The sequence below is a fragment of the Lynx canadensis genome, chromosome F1 (assembly GCF_007474595.2).
Source record: "Lynx canadensis isolate LIC74 chromosome F1, mLynCan4.pri.v2, whole genome shotgun sequence".
Lineage (NCBI taxonomy): Eukaryota > Metazoa > Chordata > Mammalia > Carnivora > Felidae > Lynx > Lynx canadensis.
In genome coordinates this window covers 66,553,025-66,571,922 of record NC_044319.2, presented here as the reverse complement: position 1 = coordinate 66,571,922, position 18,898 = coordinate 66,553,025, and the positions used below count along the sequence as shown (strand labels likewise).

Sequence of the window (18,898 nt, the reverse complement as noted above, 5' to 3'; positions counted from 1 at the left end):
CCCCACAGCCCTTCCCAGACTCCCAAGACTAACACTGGGGTCTGAAGACGCCGACCGGGAGGCCAGCAGGAAGTTCCAGACCGGCGACAGGCTTAACCGAGTTTCAGGTGAGTGGCAGCATCGGGGGTGTCGCTGGGCCCCCCACCTCCCACTCCACATCTAGTTCTGCTTAGCAGTAAGTCAGACTTCCCATCGAGGGCCCATAATTGCTCCCAACACACCTCAGGGGCACAGACGGAGCCCACTGGTGAAGGTGAAGGGGGCATTTACTGTCAACAGGGCGGCCTTGCCAGGCGGGAATATTCCTCCGCGTGGCTGCTCGGTAGCTATAACTGCCCTGAGCTCCTAGACTAAGGCCCGGGGACCGGCATGGCCTCCTTGGCTCGGAAGCGTCATCTGCACCTCAAGGAGCCTGCATGCGGTGTGGCAAGGGGACAATGAGCAGCACTGAGCGGGAGCTGCGGTCTCAGAGGGCGGGCAGGTGTGCCGGGATAGGGAACACCCTCTGCCAGCGGCCCGGTCAGTGACGGGGCTGCCGCCCCTGCCCGAGGCCCCCCCCCGCCCCCCCCCCCCCCCCCCCCCCCCACCGTGTACTCACTGCTCTGCGAAGAGCCTTTGGGCTTCCCGATGTACTTGAGGATAGGGTTTCGCCTCTTGTCCTCCAAGGCTTCCTTGTCTTTCTTGGAATTGCTGCTCTGCTGGGACAGGAGACACTAGCTTTGGAGAAGGTCCCAATCCCCAGACTTAGCCACTCATCCCTGCCACTGCCCCCCAGACCCGCCCTGAACGGCTAACTGCAAAGCAGACTCCTGCTTGCTCCCGAACCAGCACACGTGCGCCTGGGCCGGGTTTGAGCTCGTCTGTGGGTTCTCACGGACTCCCCACGCAAAGGCAGCGAGGGTCAGGCGCAGTCGTGAGTGGCTTTCCCGGGTTGGCCTCATGCAGAGACCCGCACCAGAGGACTCTTGTCCAGGTAGTTCTGTCACCTTCTTGGTCTTTGGGAAGAAGGGCAGCCACTTGTCCTTGTCAGGAGCTGCCTGAGCCTTTTCGGCTGCGCCGGAAGGCCGTGCCTCTCGAAGACGGAGCCCGGCGTGGCTCATGTAGGTATTGAGGGCGAAGTCCATGGGGGCGCTGTGAGACGGGAAGCAGAGCGGTCAGTCAGAAAGCTCGAGCTGTGCCCGCCAACAGGCGGAAAGGCCGGAACCCCGCTCCGAACAATCTGCAAACTACCACCCGGGGGGGTGACAAAGGGAGAGTTCTGGGTCAGGGTGTTTGGAAGGAGCCCTGGAATTCTCAAGGGGGGGCACAGAAGGACTCTTGGCTAGCAGGAGTCCTGGGAGAGACCTAATTCTCTCCCTAAGCAGAACTCTTCCTGAAGGGGGGAGAGCGGCCAGCAGAAGGACGTGGCCGGTCCCTACAACGTAAGCCAACAAGCCGGCAGGCCTGGAACCGACTGAGGCCCACGGCCACGGTCCTCGGGCATCCACGTGCGGCGGGGTGGCAGGGAAAAGGGGAGAAATGCCGGCCTGCCTCTGCCTTCACCACCTTCCCGGCCCCGGCACCAAGAGAGAGATGCAACGGAGCCGCCACGGGCCACACGTGGAACCGTCCAGAGCTGTGTCTGGAAGCGGATCTGGCCCTGGATTCAGGAGGCAGGTCGGGCACTCTGGCACTCAGTGCAGCAGGGGCTCCGGCCCCTCCTCCACAACCGCCCTGGCCTGCCTTCCTCCAGCTCAAGCGTGCGCACACTCTTCGACGCTGGCTGCTTGAGGAGCGGACACGCATACCGGCTGCGGAAACCCCATAACCTGTGCCAGAGAGGAGAGGCGTCGCGCCCCGGCCCCCCGACAAGGGCTGCTGACGCAGGCCGGTCCTGTCACCAGCACTTCACGGTGGCTCAGAGGTGAAAGCCTGAGGGAGACGCAGAGCTAAGGCGGAGGTGGGGAGGCCGGCTATGTGCACGGTGGGGTGAGGGCAGACCCTTGCCCCAGGCGGCGGCCCCAAGCGGCAGGGGCCTGGACCTCACAAGCCGCTGTTACGGTTACGCGACACCTGGGGCCATGCCTGGACACACTGTGACCTCGATGCTCAGGGCGCCCTGTGTCCAGAAGGATGGCAAACGCACCGCACACTCACTCACCTCCTGTCCTCCTCGTACTTGGACCTGGAACAAAAGGAAGGAGCCATGACGCGCACGTACGGCACAGGCGTGTTGGCCGCGCAGACACGGAGGACGGGGGCGGTGGGGGCGGGGAGGCCAGACCTCGACTCCGGTCTCAGCTCTGAGCCCACGTGGGGCTTGGGAGGCGAGAGCGCTCACCCCCTTGGGGGCCTCGGCACAGGGACTGAGAGGTCCTTCCCGCTGAAGGGGGACGTGGCCAGCACTGTGACATGATCATGGAGGAAGGGGCCCGTCCTCGCCCAGCCAAACTCGACTGAAGGGCTGGGCTGACGTAGAGCTGGAGGAGGGCTGGTGGCCCCTTGAGAGCCGACCCAGAGAGACCTTCTCACACGGCGGTGGAGGCAGCAACGACCAGCTGAGGGGGCACGATGGGCCAGGCACTATTCTAAGCTATTCACAAGCTGATCGAGATCTCAGAGAGCCCCGTGAGGAGGTGTTAGATCTCCATCAGTGAGGCTGAAGCTTCCCGTAGAGACCACCCTGAGCGGGGTGCCCACTGTAACAGGCCAGGGAAACTGAGGCCCACAAAGATCCAGGGCTTGGCTGAAGGTCAGGGGGTTATTCCCAGGAATATGCCCCTGTGTGATGTCTACAGTCCTGTCTCTCCTCTGCCAGACTTAGCCTGCGGCCGCACCTCCAGGGTGACGTCTAATACGGACCTCAGACTCAACGTGCCCACCTCGGACTGCCCCCCACACAGCCGCCCTGATCCCGGCTGGTGGCACCTCGTCCTTTCTGCCGTGTAGGCACAAACCGTGGGGTCTTCCCCGACCCACACTCAGTTTTTAGGAGATGCCCGTTTGCTCTACGGTTAGGATACACGTGGGACACCGACCGCATCTCACCGCGTGCCCCAGCCCTGCCCGGTCCAAGCCCCACCGCGTGGGTTCCCGTGCGGCCCCTCCCCGCCACGGACAGGGAAAACCAGAGGCCGCACAACCGTCCTCAGGCTCTGCGGCTGCCCTCCCGTCACCTCTCTGACTTCAGCGCCCACCTTCTCTATCTGCTCTGGTCTCCGCTGCTCCCCACACGTCAAGCACGTGCCTACTTTGCCCTGCCTCTTCCCCCCAGCAGTCTTCAAGGATGACGGTCCCACTTTCTTCAGTTGCTTAAATGTTACTGGGGGGGGGGGGGAGGCTCGCCCTGGCCGCCCTATTTAAAACCGTCACCCGCTGGCTCTGGTGCACCCGACCCCTTCCGCCAGCCTGCTCTGTCCCCCTCGTTGTCTCCAACGCGTTACAGGCCTTCCTTATTTCTTGCACATTGCTCTCTCTTCCTCCTATGACGTGAGCACCACAGAAACTGTTGTTTTGTTCACTAACATGTCCCGAGAGCCCAGAACGAACTCCGCACATGTTGCTGCATTGAATGGCAGTGTGAACAGAGACTCCGGAGACAGTCTCGTCCACCTTTTGTCATTTTATAGCTGAGACCAGGGTCCCAGAGCACTGAGTGGAGAAGCCCCTAAGTCTGATGTGTCCCCACAAAGTCACGCGGGTGGCGCTGGGAAGACGGGACAGGAAAGGCACAGCCACTGCAGCTGAGCCGAAGTTCCTGACCAGGTTAGTCAGGCCGGTCTTCTGATGCCCAACTGAGATGATTAGTTGAGAATCGTTCACCCTCCCGCCCGCCAGCCGGTCTGCCTCCTGAGGGCCCACGTGTGGCCCTCGTGCCAGGGTCCCTGTGACCCTACAGACAGGAGGCAGCACGATCAGGAAGAGGGCTCGGAAGGGGAGCAGAAAGCTCCGTGGGGAGCCGCGGAGTCCCGCGGCCGCATGAAATGCCGACAATCTCGCCTGAGCAAGGCAGCAGGCGAGCCGGGCCCTCCGCACCTTCTGGGGGGAGGATCCGGCAGACGTCGTAGGGGGAGAGGCCGGCGAGCAGACGCACAGGACACTCGCGTCTGTTCGGCACTTCCGGGTGGCGTTGCGGGGGGGTGGGGGTGGGGTGGTAGTGCACTCACAGGATGTCTCCCAGGGCAGCCAGCTGCTTCTCGGCCACTTGGCGTTCTCGGAGAGGGTCGCCGTCCAGGTCCAGCAGGTCATTCTCACCGTACAGACTGCCCAGCCCCAGGGTGCGCTTCGTTCTAAGACAGACAAAGCAGGCGCACACGCGTGCTCACAGACGCCCGGAAACAGCGAGGCAAATGCGCTCACGAGAGATGCTCGTCACAGGGGACAGACGGGTGAGGACGCAGAGGGAGCGGGGGGGACCCACAACCTGTAGTCCTGGATCTGCTCCTGGATCTCGGGCATGGCCGCCTCCTGGGCTTCCCGGAGGGCAGCGCGGACGTCCTCGCTGCTGCGCAGACGTGAGTCTGGTGGGAACCCAGGGAAGGAGAAATGGGGTGTCGGGACAGGGGGCCATGCCTGCTGAGCCCCCTGAGTCCTGGACCCACCAGGCCACTCCCGAATCCAGGACCGGACTCCTGTTGTCCAGGTCCCAAGGCAAGCACAAAAACATTTTCTGGATGTTCTAGGCTCTGTTATGTGGACAAATGAAACCCCGTCTATGATCAGATGGGCCCAGGGGCTGCCCTCTGATGCCACAGTGCAAACCCCTCATTCTTCGTGGCCACCGGGCCAGGGCACGAGGCCGAGAAAGGCAAGCACTTCACATGAAGCCCCGACTCCCCAGCGGAACCTGGACGGTGTCGGTCCCGCTCCCCCAGCAGCTTCACGCGTACGAGGGACTCTACCCTCTGGCCTCAGGCCACAAGGCACACTTTCCGAAGGCAGCGTGGGACGTCTGTTCTCTAGAAAGCTGCCTGGGACCCGCTTCTCAGGCTGACACCCTCTTATGCCGCCTTCCCTCAGCTCTCCTATCACGACTAGAGAACGAGATGGGGACGGAGCAATCACTGGCCAGCAGGGTCCTCACCGGGCCAAACGCCGGCAGCATCAGAGAGGAATTCACAGAAACAAAACTACTCCAGAGATCCCGACCCGAGGTGGGATGGAGTGAGGCCCCGGTTTCTGGAGTTTCAAGAATTCCCCCAGGGACTCTGGTGCTCGACCAGGCTTAGGAATCCCTCAAGTCCAACTGCCCTTCCGTACAGATGGCCCCGCTGGGCCCAGGAAGGTCCCGGGGAAGGCTGGCAGAAACGAGCTCAGGTCTGACGGGGGCACGTACTCCCGGGATGGGCTCCCCAGGCAGGGCCTGTCCCGTGGCGCAGCCCGTCAGCCATCGTGAGGCGCTCGGGGGGAACCACCCCTGCTTTCCCTCCTAGAGGAGGGCTTCCCAGGGATGGGGCCCACGTGCCCTCTGTGCTCTGCAGCCTCCCACGGCCCAGGACAAGAGCAGCTGGCTAGTAAACTGACTTACCAATTTCGGTCTGCAACACCTCTGGGACCTTTACTCTCAGTGGCTAGAAAAGAGAAGAGTGGGGGCGGGGGCAGTGAGGCCCACAGCCAAGGGTACGTGGGAGACGTTGCACGGTGGCAGGGAGGACTGGAACACCCCTTCTCTCCTTCCCGGACACCTGGCCCACCGTCCTCTCCTCTGCCCCCTCGTAAGCCTGCACTCGAGCATGAAGCTACAAGGCGAGCTGGGCCACCTTCTGGGGCACATGTAGGCTTCCCACTTTGCTTCAAGGACATGGGGTGCATGGGATGCACGGCTGCTGACTCGGCAGCAAGGGAGCAAGCTGTACTGGGCCGTCTCTGCTCCCTCAGGTTACCGAGTGTCCCAGTGAGCGGAGAGCAGAGGGACTGACCACGGGGACAGGCCGGTTCTGCAACCCCCACAGGGTGCGGTCGGCAGCGGCCGCCCCCCTCCAGACCCGCTAGAGGGAACAGGTGTGGAAGTCTTGAGAAGGACACTTTACTCCCAGTCTCAGGAATCCTGCGAGCTTGTTTTGGAACTGAGAGGCTGAAGTCGTTTGGGCATCAGCGTAGCCGCTCACGCTGGAGAGTCCGTAAGGCGTTGCCCTGTGCAGGCAGGTGCCGCCGCAGCCCGGCCCTGTCCACACGGGCGCACGCTCTTGGCCTCCTCCCTGGGAACCCTGCTCTGGGCTGGGCATGAGAGCCCCTAGATCAGCGAGCCCAGACACGGAGCCAGCACCGATCTAGGGGACAGGAATCAAGGTTTGGCACCAGCTCCTTCTCTCTCCAAATGTTTGGAGAGGCCACGTGCATTCTACCTGGCCACACGCAGAACAAAGGGGCCAGGAGAGGAGCTCAGGGTTGAGAGCAGGGCCGGGAACAGGACCCAGGAGCCGTCCGTCAGCCCCAACTTCTCCTGAAGAACGGTTTCCATCCAGCCTGAATGTATGGCTTCATTTTTCCTCTGCTCCGAGTGGCCCCCAAGAGTACAGTAAAATTGTAATTCAATCCACGACTGCCTTACCGCGTTTTTCTCTAGGAAAATATTCCAGATGTCTTTTCCCAAGCTTCGTGAATCCTTGGGGTTTGTCTGCTGATAAACTTCGGCACACAAGTAAAAAAGCTAGGAGGAGAGAGAAGGGGGACTGGAGCGGTGGTTCTCAGTGGCCCCCCTCCGTGGAGGAGTGATTTTGCCTCCAAGGGACAATGAGCAGGAGGTGCCTGGAGACACCTGTGACCCTTCCCTGGAGAGGTGCTGGGGCACCTAGTGGGCAGAGCCTAGTGGCGCAGCTGAGATGGGAAGATGCACAGGACGGCCCCCCAGCAAAAACTCCTACAGCTCAACGTCACCACGCTGGGGCGGAGAAACCCTGGCCTGGAGTCTCAGAACCCTCTGAGTTCTGCCCACCCGCTTGCAACACAGGCACCCTATCTGTGCGTCCTCCACACTCGGCATTTTGCCTCGTGCTGGTCTGTATCTTGTGTTCTACGGGCCGGTGTTCTACTTCTGTCTGTGATGTGCCCGGACTTCACTCCGGAGTCTCTGGGACACAGCACGTGGGTCCCACACACCGGTGCTCCTGGCCCCGAAGGCAAACAGTGCTCTGTGCCTCCTGAGGGACACGACACCGTCCCCTCGTGCCCATCCCCTTCCGAGCGGCTGAGCAGCAGGACAGAAGCTGCTGAGGCCGCTGGCCCCGAGCCCTGTCCCAGGGCGCCCCTTCCCCATACAGCCCGCTGTCATCTTTGTCACCTTGCCCCTCCGCTAAGCCTCCCTGTGGTAAGGTCTCGTGTCTGCAAGGCCAGGCTCTCACGTCCTCAGGGTTGACGACTCCAGGATGACCGTCTCCTCCAAGCGGACCGAGAACGATGGCGGCTCCCCTGGCCTCCCTCTCCCCGCGCCTCCCTACGCTCCGGACGTGCCTGGCGGGGCACAGTCCCTCCCGCCTGACCTGCACCTTCTTCCCTATTTGCCTCTGTCCTCGAGCTGCCTGCCGGCGCCCACGGATCGGACTTACCAGCGGGCTGGGGTCCGCCTGAGAGAAGATGTACCGCAGGAAAACCCCCAGGTGGGCTGGCCGGGCCTTCAGCTTCTCGAGATCCTGGAATATGATGTCGCTCTGGAAGGCAGACGCACGGGTGTGGCTGCGGTGCGCAGAGGCAGGATGCAGCAACATGGCCTGCGGCCTCGCCCCACGTCCCCCGCCGCCCGGGTCTGCAAGCTTCGGCGCCCACCCTGTGCCCCTCACGGCCGGTGTGGGTCTAACGGCTTCTAGTCAACAGCAGCCAGTGCGACAATGACGAAAGCAGGGAGTCAGGGAACCGTTACCTCGTTGTTGAAATAACCCGGGTCACAGTCTTCCTCTGGGCCAATAATTAAAGGCTTTGGGCTTTGGTCTGTGCCCTGCGGAGAGAGTCCAGATGCAGGGAGGTCAGGGGACACGGGTCCAGGCCCCACACCACATCTGTGTGGTGATGGCATGGCACCGGTGAGGAGGACCGTGTGTGTCTGGCGAGAGCGCTGGCATCTCCCCACCTCCCCTGGTCTCAGAGGGCAGACCACAGTCTCCAGCGCCCGGAGTCAAGTTCCTCTGGGTGGGGAGGCCTGGGCATGTGCATGCGGAGACAGGAAGTGAGAGAAGGCGCTCTTCCTGTTTGCGAAAGACCCTGGGACGCAGTGCCAGCCCCTGCGGCCGCGGCCTGGGGCTCTGTTGGTCCCTTCAGCGGCCATGTCCACGTCCAGCACGGCGCCCACGGTGGCCCGGTCTCCGTCACAGGACAGCTTGGAGCCATCTCTGCCTCCTTGAGCAGGATGGGACGGAGCTGACCGTTCCCCCAGCCGGCTCAAGGGTCTACGGCAGGCCTCCACCACCTGCCTAAATTCCAGACTTCTGAGCACGGCGTTCTCCCCTTCCTCCTCACGCCTGTTTTACTAGAAGCCCAACCCCTAAGTGGTGTGTGGTCCATGTCAGGTACAACGAGAGTTCATTCTGCACAGACGTGTCAGACGCTTCACTGGACAAGCTTTCTCCTGAAGGTTCCATGAACTTCCAAAGCTTTTCTACCAACGTTTCCACTGAATTCAATCTGCCTCATTTCCAGGCATTCCCCAACGCAGGCCCTGCTCTGGAGCCCGTCTGGACCACTTACGCCCACTTTTGCCCACTTTCTTCCAGGCCTAACATGCCCTCCCACCCGACTCGCTCAAGGGGTTTTTCCTGACAGCGCCTTCCGAAAACTCACTCACCCTGCTCTCCTGCTATCTGCAGACTCTTCGCTCAGAATGACAGAGTCAAAGAACGTGAGACCCAGAAGGTACGTCAGAGATCAGCGTGGCGCTCACTGACAAATGAAAACGTGAGGCCCGGACAGACTGAACGCAGGGGCAGCTGCCTCTGTATTTCTCAGACACATCCTGGGCTGCCTCCTCTCCTGTAACACCCGGGTCTCTGCATCCCTCGGGGTCCAGGATCCCCAGGGATGGCGGATGGCCACTTCTGGGCCCTCGACAGCCCAGACCCTCGGCAAGCTTTCTGCGCTGAGCCCAGAGCCCTCTTCCCGGGTCTCCCCTCCTGGTTCTTTTCTTGGGGCAGCGCTTCCGAATCAGGTTTTCAGGACCCTGGGGCCACAGGACTTGCCCCGGGGTAGGGGGGACGCTGACGGGCGCAGGTCCCGGGGGAGCTGAGCTTATGTGGTACCAGGGTGCCACATAAGAATAAGATTTTGCTGCAGAAAGAGAAAACTGAAGAGTAGTGTTCTGGAGAAAGACTGCACAAATCTATCTGTTGCTGTACACAGACAGCTGTCTGTCCCTCGGGCGTCCCTTCCCTTCCCTGCACACGTATTCACCGTCTTCACACAGCCCAAGACAGCGTTCAAACATCCACTCAAGCCACGTTCGTCCTTCCGTCTTGTTCTCTAGGCAAAAGTCTATCAGGAAGCGGGTGTGGCCAGAGGGGTCCAGGCCACGCACTGGAATGTGGTTCTGAAGGAGGGGAGGAGGGGAGGGAGAGCCGCAGGGGGCTCTGGACCCGTCACCTGGTCGCTGGCGCCGGGCACTGGTGCGTCCGAGCCCTGCCGCCGATGGTGCTGGGCCACCCTGGCCACGATCACAGGGGAGGTTCGGGGACTGTCCAGCCCAGGGTCTGACAGTGCCGAGTTCCGATTCTTCAGCACCTAGAGGAACAGAGAGCCCATCCAGAAACTCACGCTCCGCTCGTGTGGTGAGGCCCATGCCCGGCGGCGCACGTGCACTCCCCAGTGCTTCCTCCGCGTCCGCCACGACTCTGGGCCCGCGTTAGGCGCACCGGGCTCGATGCTCACAACCGTCCTTTGAGGCAGATACTACCACTCCTCCCGCTTCTCACATAAGGAAATCAAGACTCGGGAAGGTCATGAGATTTACCGAAGGTCGGGACCCAGCCACGGGTATTCCCTGGAGTCAACCCAGCCCACAGCCTTCCTCTCTAAGCCAGGTCGCCTCTCTGACACCCGGCCCTCAGGATACCTGGAACGCATCCTGGGTCCTGTAAGGACACGCTAATACAATTCCAACTATTACTTAGAATTACGGTGTAAGTGTGTTAATTAACCTGGCTCAGCAGGTGTCTTACAGACATCACGATTACTTCTTCCGTTCACTTGCACTTTCAGCTTGCAAGTTCATATCTGCAATTTACATATGCAAATAGAGGACAGCTGGGAGGTAACACTAGGCCAGAACCAAGTCTTCTGACCGCTGCAGAAAAGATGAGCTGTTCAAGGACAGTGAGGTCTGTGAGAGAGAGAGGGGCCGCCGCTCTGCCTCGGCCGGCTCGGGGTGTCCACCTGAGAGGGAGACCCGTGTGTGCGGTCAGTCCGCGGTTTTCGCGGACAGGCTCTGCTCCCTCACGCCCAGAGGCTCCCCACACGTCGTCCGCCTTCCTCCGCCGATTCTTTACGGAACGGAAGGCGGCTCCGACAGCCCTGCACGCAGGGCGCACGTGCAGCCCCTTCCGTGCCCAGAGCACAGCGACGAGAACCCTTGGAGCCGGGAGCACGCACAGACGGCAGGACCTGTGGGTGCCCGGAGAGCGGACGCCGACGGTGGTTTCAGACGGGGCTGGCCCCCTGTGGGCACTCACCTCGCCGAGGGAGGGGAAGCGCTCTGCCCCAGAGTCCAAGCCGCTGTCCCCCTCCTGGGAATCCAGAGAGAGCCGGCCTGGGAAGGAGACAGATGACATGGAAGGTGGCATCGTGGCCTGGGGGGCCCGTGGGCAGGGTAGGGGGGCGAAGTGCCACCTTCCCTCCTTTCCGGGTTTCCCTCAGGTCAGATGCTCTACACCCGGCTCTCACCCACCAGTGTGCCTGTGCCCGGGCCACGTCAGTCCCGGAATGAGACTCTGCTGTGCCAGATCACCGAGAGTCTTGCCCCCAACCCCAGTGTGGCCTCCCAAGGGCCTGACTGCTGTCGTCACAGTTCCTCTCTGGTCCGCAGCCGTCGGTGCTGCGGTCACGCACTCCCGTCTACCGACTGAGCCGCCCCCGCTGCCCCTGTGCGTGGATGTCGCTTTCTCTCCCTATGCTTGTGCCCGGAGCAGGGCCTCCAGTCAGTCTTTCCTGAACCTGCCCCAGGGGGAGGGGACAGTGAGTAAGGAACCCGGACCAGAGTATGGAGAGCTGGGCCGACTTACCTTCTGACGATCTCTGGCCGGTGTCACCGTACAGGGACAGCAGGTCCTAAAAAACAAAGGTGCCGAGGGTGGCAAGTTCTGCAAGCCTCTCTCCTACTTGTTCCCTCCTCCAGCCACCCCTTCCCTCATCTCCGCAGAGAGTATCTGCCGCAGTGAGCGGCTGCTTCTGATTTGTTGCCTTAAAAATGCCCAGACTGGGGAGCCATTGCATCGTGGGTAGTCGGGAGGATGGTGGAAAGGCAGAAATTCTTCAAACCCACGGATTTGCCACCCCGGACCTCAAAGCATCTACTGCCTCGGTTGGGCTGGACGCAGAAGGAGCTTCCCGCCAGGAAAGCTGGTGACTGAGGGCAGCGGAGGAGGGCTGGCCTCTAGCTGCCGCTGACCGACAGACAGGACGGGGCTGGGGGGATGGGACTATGGTGATAGAGCTCGGCTGCTCGGGAAGCCCGCCCTTCTAGATCTCGTCTAGGCTTTCGGGAAGCCCGAGGCAGGGACAGCTCTCTGCCATAACTGAGAAGCCCAGAGACCTCACGTGATGTGCCCAAGCTACGCAGCAGGAAAACTGACGCCGGGGCTGGTGACCCGACCCACCACCCGGCAGAGCACACGGGTGTGGATGTGACCTCCGTTCTACAGACAAAGACACCGCGCCTCCTGGGAAGTACGGAGCCTGCCCAAGTCTTACAGAAGGCGAGCACAGAACCTGAGCTCCTACCAGCCATGCGACGCTGACTGTCCTTCAGAAGACACAACGGTTCAAGTTTGACTAGCCTGCGGTTCCCAGACATTCTGATCGGGATGCCCCAAAGAAGAAAGAAGGTCATCCTCCAACAAGTTCTACCAGCTTTGGCAAAACTGTCCTTGGAGATCTTACAGTTTCTGGCGGGCTCCTTCTTATTTACCCAAAGAGTTAAGGCCCGATGGAGATTCAGACGGATGCTAATAACAAAGCCCTTGACTAAGACAGGTAAGGACACTCCTCTCTGGAAACTCCGTTTACGCAAAACGGTCAGCGCCGTGGCTCCCTCACTTGGGCTGACGTGCGAAGTGCTGGGACGGGGGCTGAAAGGAGCCCCCAGACGTGCGCCGTGTGAGATCGCTCAGGGACAGCCGTCAGCTCCGAGGACAGCACTGGGGAGCAGGTGACAGGGAGACTGAAGCCAAGGGCCCGACTTAGTTCGTGCGTGTTTCCTTCCGCCGCAGGCTCACCGGGGGCAGGAAGGGGCCCTTTGGTGCTAAAGAAAGAATTGCTGCCCTCTGTTCCCTGTAAAGTCCTGGACGCTTACTGGTCAGCCCCGGGTCCTGCACAGCTCCAGAAGCCCATCCGGGCTCTCCGCGCTCTGCCCCCGGCCGCCTGCGCGGCACCCGCCTGGAGCCCAGCCTGCGTCACTCACCGCCGAGCCACCCGTCTCCTGCTGGATCTTCCGCTGTAACTGAGTGACGCGCCTCCGGGCGCCCTCCATCTGTTCTTCCAGCGGGCTGGCGGGGTTCCGGCTGTACACCTCGCAGATCCGCTGGGGACGGGCGAGGGCGACGGGGGAAGGCAGAAGGCGGTTAGTGGAGGACAGACAACTCACGGGGACAGGGAACGGGGAGTCACCCCACAACAAAGAGAAGAGACGGGAGCTCTCTGCCTTCGGGAGACGCACGTTAGGAGGAGGGAGAGGTGTGGAGGCGGTGAGGGCACAGGCGATGCTGGAGAGGGACGGCAGGAAGGCCCGGGCAGTCTCTCCCTCTCCTGCTCCAGGGGCCAGCCGGATGTGCGTGCCCGGCTGGACGCTCACCCGGCGCGCTTACAGCCTGGGCTGTGCGCTCGGGGAGGCTGGACTTGAACTCTGCCACCCGTGCTCACTAGCTGCGTAGACCTGCAAGCTGGACCGGGTCCTCGCGGATAAAACGGGGACAGCTGGGAGACCTGAACGCCATCGCGTCCATGAGGACTCAGCGGGAGCAGCTACTGTAATTTCACTCCGGAAGGAAGTGTTGGCTCGCAATTAAACAAGATGGTGGGTGCACACGTTCTCGAAGCTCATCTGAGGCCCCCCTGCCACCTGCCAACCGCATTTTACACCCCCCCACTTCTCGTTCCATCCCGTCCGAGCCGCCCAGCACACGACATCACATCCCGGGCCCGGCCCTTGGAGAAGCCCTGCTTCCAGCTCCCCGGACTCTGCTGAGACGCTGCTCATGCCCTCGGGCTCCCCGCCAGTGGCTCCTTCCCCCCCATCCTGCGAGCACACGAGCCTTTCCGTCAGTTATGACTACCCTCAGCCCTTTCACCCTCCATCCACGGACACGTCTCCAGACACGGGTCCACCCTCGGGGCCAGACCCTGCTGCCCGCAAATGATCTGACTGCTACTCCTCCAAGGAGCCCGATGACCCAAGGCCAAAGCCAGAGGCCTGGCCCCAGCCGTCACCTCTCCAGCGCCCCCTCCTCGGACAGCCGCCCCGGTGCCCCCCACCCTCCCTCACAGCTGCCCGCAGCCTCGCCTGGTCTCCGCCCCGCCTTGCGTGCCAGCCATGCCAGTGCAGGACACGCATGTGCAGGGACACGCGGTGTGGCCCTGGCCTTTAAGGAACTTAGTCCCGCAGGGAGGAGGACAGATAATTGAAATCTGAATGTAACAGCAACCATAGCAGCGATGTTACGGGCGGGTGCGTGTGCGGTTAAGAGCACTGGAGCATCACGTTCTATCCCCGCGTGCTCTCCTCTGGCCCCGGCACCCTGGGTGACGCCACCCGGTCCCCACTTTCAACTCCCAGCTCGGGCCGAGGACGCCTGAACCTCTGTCCCAACCCTGCCCTCTCCCTTGAGGCTCAACTCTGTCACGTCCGCCGGCCGGGTCCACGGCCTTTTTATCTGAATGTCGCACGGTCAACCGAAGCTGACTTTCATTTCCTGCCCCTGGACCCGCCCTGCTCCTCTGCCTCTGAGACGTCCCCGTGGCCCCCCGTGGCCTTCTGGTGTGTCCACGCACGGAACACGCATCTCCGTGGAGACTGCCGGTCTGGAGGTGTGATCACTCCCCTGTTCAAAACCCTGACCAATGCCACGGTCTTCAGAATAAACCCCAAGCTCAGACGGAATTCTAGGCCCAAAGTACGTTCCAGAGTGAAACAGACCGAACCCAAACTCAAGGGCCACCTCAGGAAGCCTGCTCTGATTACGGCATGATTATTCCTTCTTTTGGGCTTCTGTGCCCTCAAAAACCATTGTAAAAACTGTCGACACGTGATTCACGTAACGTAAACCTCACCGTTTTAAAGTGCCCAATTCAGTGGCCTGGAGCGCCTTCGCAGAGCATACAAGCCGCCGTGTAATTCCCGAACGCGGCTACCGCCTGACAGGACGGCGGTCACTCTCAACTTCTCCCCTCCTCCACCCCCGAAACCACTAATTTACTTTCTCTCTTCACAGACTTCCCTATTTGGGACTTGCACGTAAATGTCATCCTACAGCCTGTGGCCTTCTGTGCCTGGCTCTCTCACGAGCAGCACGTGTTCGGGGTCCCCGTGCTGTGCAGCGTGTGTCCGACCTTGTTATGGCCGAGAGCCATCCCACTGTACGGACAGACCACCTCCGTTTACCAACAACTTTTGGCTTGTTTCCGCTTTGGGGCCGTTTATGACCAATGGTACGAAGAACGTTCACGTACAGGTTTCTGCCTGGATGTGTGTTTTCAGTCCTCTCGGGTTGTACCCGGGAGTGGAATCGATGCATCTGTGATCCTCTGCGTTTAGGATCTGGAAGAATTGCCAAGCCATTTTCCACAGCGGCTGCGTGCCTGCACATCCCCCCCCCCCCCCAATGGTGGGAACAGATGAGGATAACGAGCACGCAGACAAAATACACAGGCTACTGCCACCGACAACTGTTACTTTCTGTTATTCTAGCTCTAACCACCCTAATGGGTGTGGAGCAGTGCTGTGGGGCTTTGATCGCCATCACCCTAACGACTGATGATGTGGAGCGTCTTTTCACGAGCTTATTGGCCATCTCTACGTTTTCTTTACTGACTGTCTATTCAAATCTTTGGCCAACTTTTAAAGGCGCTCACGTTGTCTTTTTTACTATTAAGTTTTGAGAGTCCTTTACACAGTCTGGTACTAGGCCCTTACTGGATATACGAGTTGCAAGTATTTTCTCCATTCTGTGGGCTGTCTTTTTACTTTCTTGACAGTGTTCTTTGATGCACGAAGGTTTTGAATTTGGATGAAGTTCAATTTATTTTATTTTATGTTTTTCGCTGTTTCTACTTCTGGTGTTTTACCTAAGAAAACGTTGCCTAATCCAAGGTCGTGAAGACTCGTACCTATGTTTTCTTTTTAAGTTTTATTTATTTATTTTGAGAGGAGGGGGGTAGTGAGCATATGTGCGAGATGGAGGAGGGGCAGAGAGAGAGGAGAGAGAGAGAGAATCCCAAGCAGTCTCCATGCTGTCGGCACAGAGCCCAGTGTGGAGTTCAATCCCATGAACCCTGAGATCACGACCTGAGCCGAAGACAGATGCTTAACTGACTGGGCCGCCCAGGCGCCCCGAGAGTTTTGCAGTTTCAAAAAATAGTTTTAGTTTTTACATGTGAGTCTTTGAGCGGTTTGGAATGAATTCTGGGAATCGTGTGAGGTATGGGTCCGTGTCCGTTCTCTGTGTGCAGACGGCCAGGTGGCCCAGCACTGGTTGTGGACCCTGTCCACTAAATGGTCTTGGCATCTGTCAAAAACCAACTGACTATATTTGTACGGTTTAATTTCTGGACTGTGACTTCTCTTCTCCTGATGTGTAGGCCTGTCCTGATCACCGCGTGACACAAACACACTTAAGTACCTCTACGTATTATAACGTGGGGGAAGCTGTACCTCCCTTCATCCGCCGACCCCCTGCTGGAGTACAAGCGCCACGAGGAAAGAGCACCTCTCATTTGTCTCTGTGCCGACATCGCTGTGCTCCACCCCGCCACACAGATTCCATGCCCGCCGAACCCAGGAGTGCGTCTTCACGTGTGCGTGCCTTTGGCTGACGCGGTCCGTTCACCGCGGTCCCTCCGCATTGGTTCCGCCCACAGAAGTCCCTCTTGGAGGCCTCTCTCTGGTGTCCCTGCGTCTCCTGTCATTCACCAACTGCTCTCTTCTGCGTCCCCTACCAACTGGCCCATCGTGCTACGAATCTTCTCCGTCAGCACAGTCGCGTCGAGGGCAAGAAGCGCCTCATCTTTCGGTCTCTGAACGCTGCCCAACAACAGGGCTTTCCGTGCAGCGAACGCTCACGTGAACTGAAACGGAGGGGCCGGGCCAGGACCCGGCTGCCCGCCACAGCGAGAGCGCATCACCCCCGCCCCCGCCTGAACCTCACTCTGCACCCCTCCCACTGACGGGGCCCCCACCCGCCCCGCCTCCCTCCCCAGAGAGCCCGAGGCCTTGCTCAGTTCTGGTGCTCCCTGGCTGTGCTCTCCTCGCCCGTCACCTGCTGGCGCGGGGCCTGCGGATCTACTATTCCGACCTGACCAGGAGCTCTGATCCCTATTCCCCTTCTCAGCCGGGCTGCGCAGTCACGAATCCCACGGCCCACGAGGTCCAGCTGGCCCCAGGTAGGGTTTGGCCATGACGGGCTGCGCGCCCGGAGTGAGATCGTGCACTTGGCTGCGGGTTTCACTACGGCCGCGGCCAGTCGTCTTGAGCAGGGGCCTTACCTGTAACTCCTTTTCCTCCTGCTTCAGCATATTCCGAAGGATCTGGGTGGCATGGTTTTGGAATACGGGATCCTGGGAATGGAGCATAGGACAGGTGAGGGCTGGGAACAGCCCCACGTCTTAATTTTCCTCTACCTGCTGATTTCTCAGGTGAGAAAAGCCACCACAGCAGCCTGGGCCGCGTGGGCGTGGGAGTGACACTCAGCCCCTCACTTCCCTCAGGGCTTCTACTGCGGAGTTTCCTAGAAGCCTTGGCCGTAACCACCTCTGCTGTCCAACGGCTCCCAAGTCTCCTGGGACTTCTGCTCTGCCTTCCTCCCCACTGGAGGTCCCGTCCCGTCTCCCAACTACGCCCTCTCCGTCCTCTTAGCTCCTGTCCCGGGTCCGCCCCCTCCTGGTGTCTGTCCTTTCCCAATTCTCTGCCTACAGCAGGGCTCCATGTCCCCCTCCTCCCCAGTGTATTCCACAGTCTTGCAGCAACGGCTGGGGGTGCGGGGGAGCTGTGGAGCAGGGCCCTTGAGGGCCTCCTCGGGGTCTCCCCCATTTAGGAGGCACGAGCCCACTGCTGTCTGGAAAGACCGATGCGTTTGTGTGGAAGGGGGACACTAAGGGTGGGGTGGACGCTTTCTGGCAGCCAGCCTCTCTCTGCTCTGCTTTCTGACAGGCTTCACGGATCTCTGGCTTGTCTTCTCACCAGAACACTGAGCTACAACCTGCTTTCCTCCCCACGGATGACAGCTGAGGAGGGGAGCTCACCTGCAGTGGTTTGGGCCCCGTGATGTGCTGTGGAGGGGGCGGAGGCGGAGGCGGAGGAGGCGGTGGGACCGTGGGGGCGACTCGGGGGGCTCCGGCCGGGGCTGGGTCCTGCTGCAGCCCAGAGACGCTGACGGATGAGGGGGAAGAGCCCAGGAGGGTCAGTGCAACGTAGGCACCAGCTGGAGGAAGACAGACAAGGAGAGGCTTGCTCGCGGCACATTGTTCTGGACGGCAGACACTCAAGCTACAGAGGGGTCCTGCTTCTCCTTGCGCGGAGCTTAAAATTCTGCAGATAAAATTCTCTGCACTTTAACGCCCTGTCATCCCTAATCCCAGCTCACTGGCCCTGCGTTCCTTCCCTTCCTTCACGTGGAACGCTCAACCACAGTCCCACCGGGATACGTGGCCGCACTCCCCAGCGGCCACCTGTCCAGCTCTCGTGACATTCAGTGAAGCCCCTGGCACACAGAAGGCATGCGGAAGCTAGCCCCCCCCCCCCCCACCCTTTCCTCAAATCTGTTGCTTCTGTTTCATTACCTGGGCAGGCCTGACTGTTGTGTCTTCCTGGCTACAAACAGGGTGTTTCTGCTTCCCTCCCCCCCAGATAGGAAACCAATGAGAAAGGCTGTCTGTGGGGGGACAGGCAGTGAATGGTACTGGAGGGGCCCGATATGGTCCACATGGGCGTGTAGGGAGACAAGAGGCCACTGTCTGCACGTGCAGTGACCACAGGGAACGGGGGCAGGCCCAGCGGATCAGGATTAAAGACGTGACCCCGGCTGCCTCTGTCACATACAAAGGAGGCCCCGGGTCAAGGGGCCTGCCCCCACAGCCCACCTGCTCCCCTACTCGCTGTGCTCAGCTCTCTCCAACTCACATTTGATAAGCTTTACCACCTCCAGGTGGGAGCTGTTGGTCACCATGGTGCCGTTCACCTGTTGGGGGACAGATGCTATTAAGTAACCAGATGGATGCACAGAATCCTTCTCAAGTTCGCAATGTCACTCCTTCAAAGCCATTTTCCAGTGCTCTCCAGACACCTCTGGTCACTTGTTTGCTCTGTTCTCATCTGCCGTACGTTCTGTCCTCCCAGCCAGTCTGTGAGGATCCAGGGATGAGACCTGCAGCTTCATCTGTTATTTCTGGTAGGTTCCATCCAGCTACCTGCCCGCACTCCTGTCACCTGCCCCAGCCTGTGTCCTCCTCACGAGAGGACCGAGGGATCTCCTCGTCTAGCATCTCCTGAGGATGTCTAGGACTCTGTGCTGGGTGG

At 60.5% G+C, this 18,898-nt stretch overlaps 1 protein-coding gene across 1 annotated transcript in view; it reads right to left on the bottom strand.

The window, feature by feature from the left end:
• Nucleotides 1–18,898, bottom strand: part of ARHGEF11 (Rho guanine nucleotide exchange factor 11) — an 87,338-nt gene that overhangs the window by 16,765 nt on the left and 51,675 nt on the right. Inside the window, 16 exon segments of the mRNA XM_030302022.1 lie at nucleotides 599–695; nucleotides 987–1,131; nucleotides 2,141–2,164; nucleotides 4,146–4,268; nucleotides 4,403–4,499; nucleotides 5,507–5,549; nucleotides 6,530–6,628; nucleotides 7,524–7,625; nucleotides 7,835–7,909; nucleotides 9,544–9,681; nucleotides 10,629–10,705; nucleotides 11,178–11,223; nucleotides 12,575–12,694; nucleotides 16,870–16,941; nucleotides 17,626–17,804; nucleotides 18,503–18,560. Coding sequence (XP_030157882.1) covers nucleotides 599–695; nucleotides 987–1,131; nucleotides 2,141–2,164; nucleotides 4,146–4,268; nucleotides 4,403–4,499; nucleotides 5,507–5,549; nucleotides 6,530–6,628; nucleotides 7,524–7,625; nucleotides 7,835–7,909; nucleotides 9,544–9,681; nucleotides 10,629–10,705; nucleotides 11,178–11,223; nucleotides 12,575–12,694; nucleotides 16,870–16,941; nucleotides 17,626–17,804; nucleotides 18,503–18,560 — 1,495 coding nt within the window.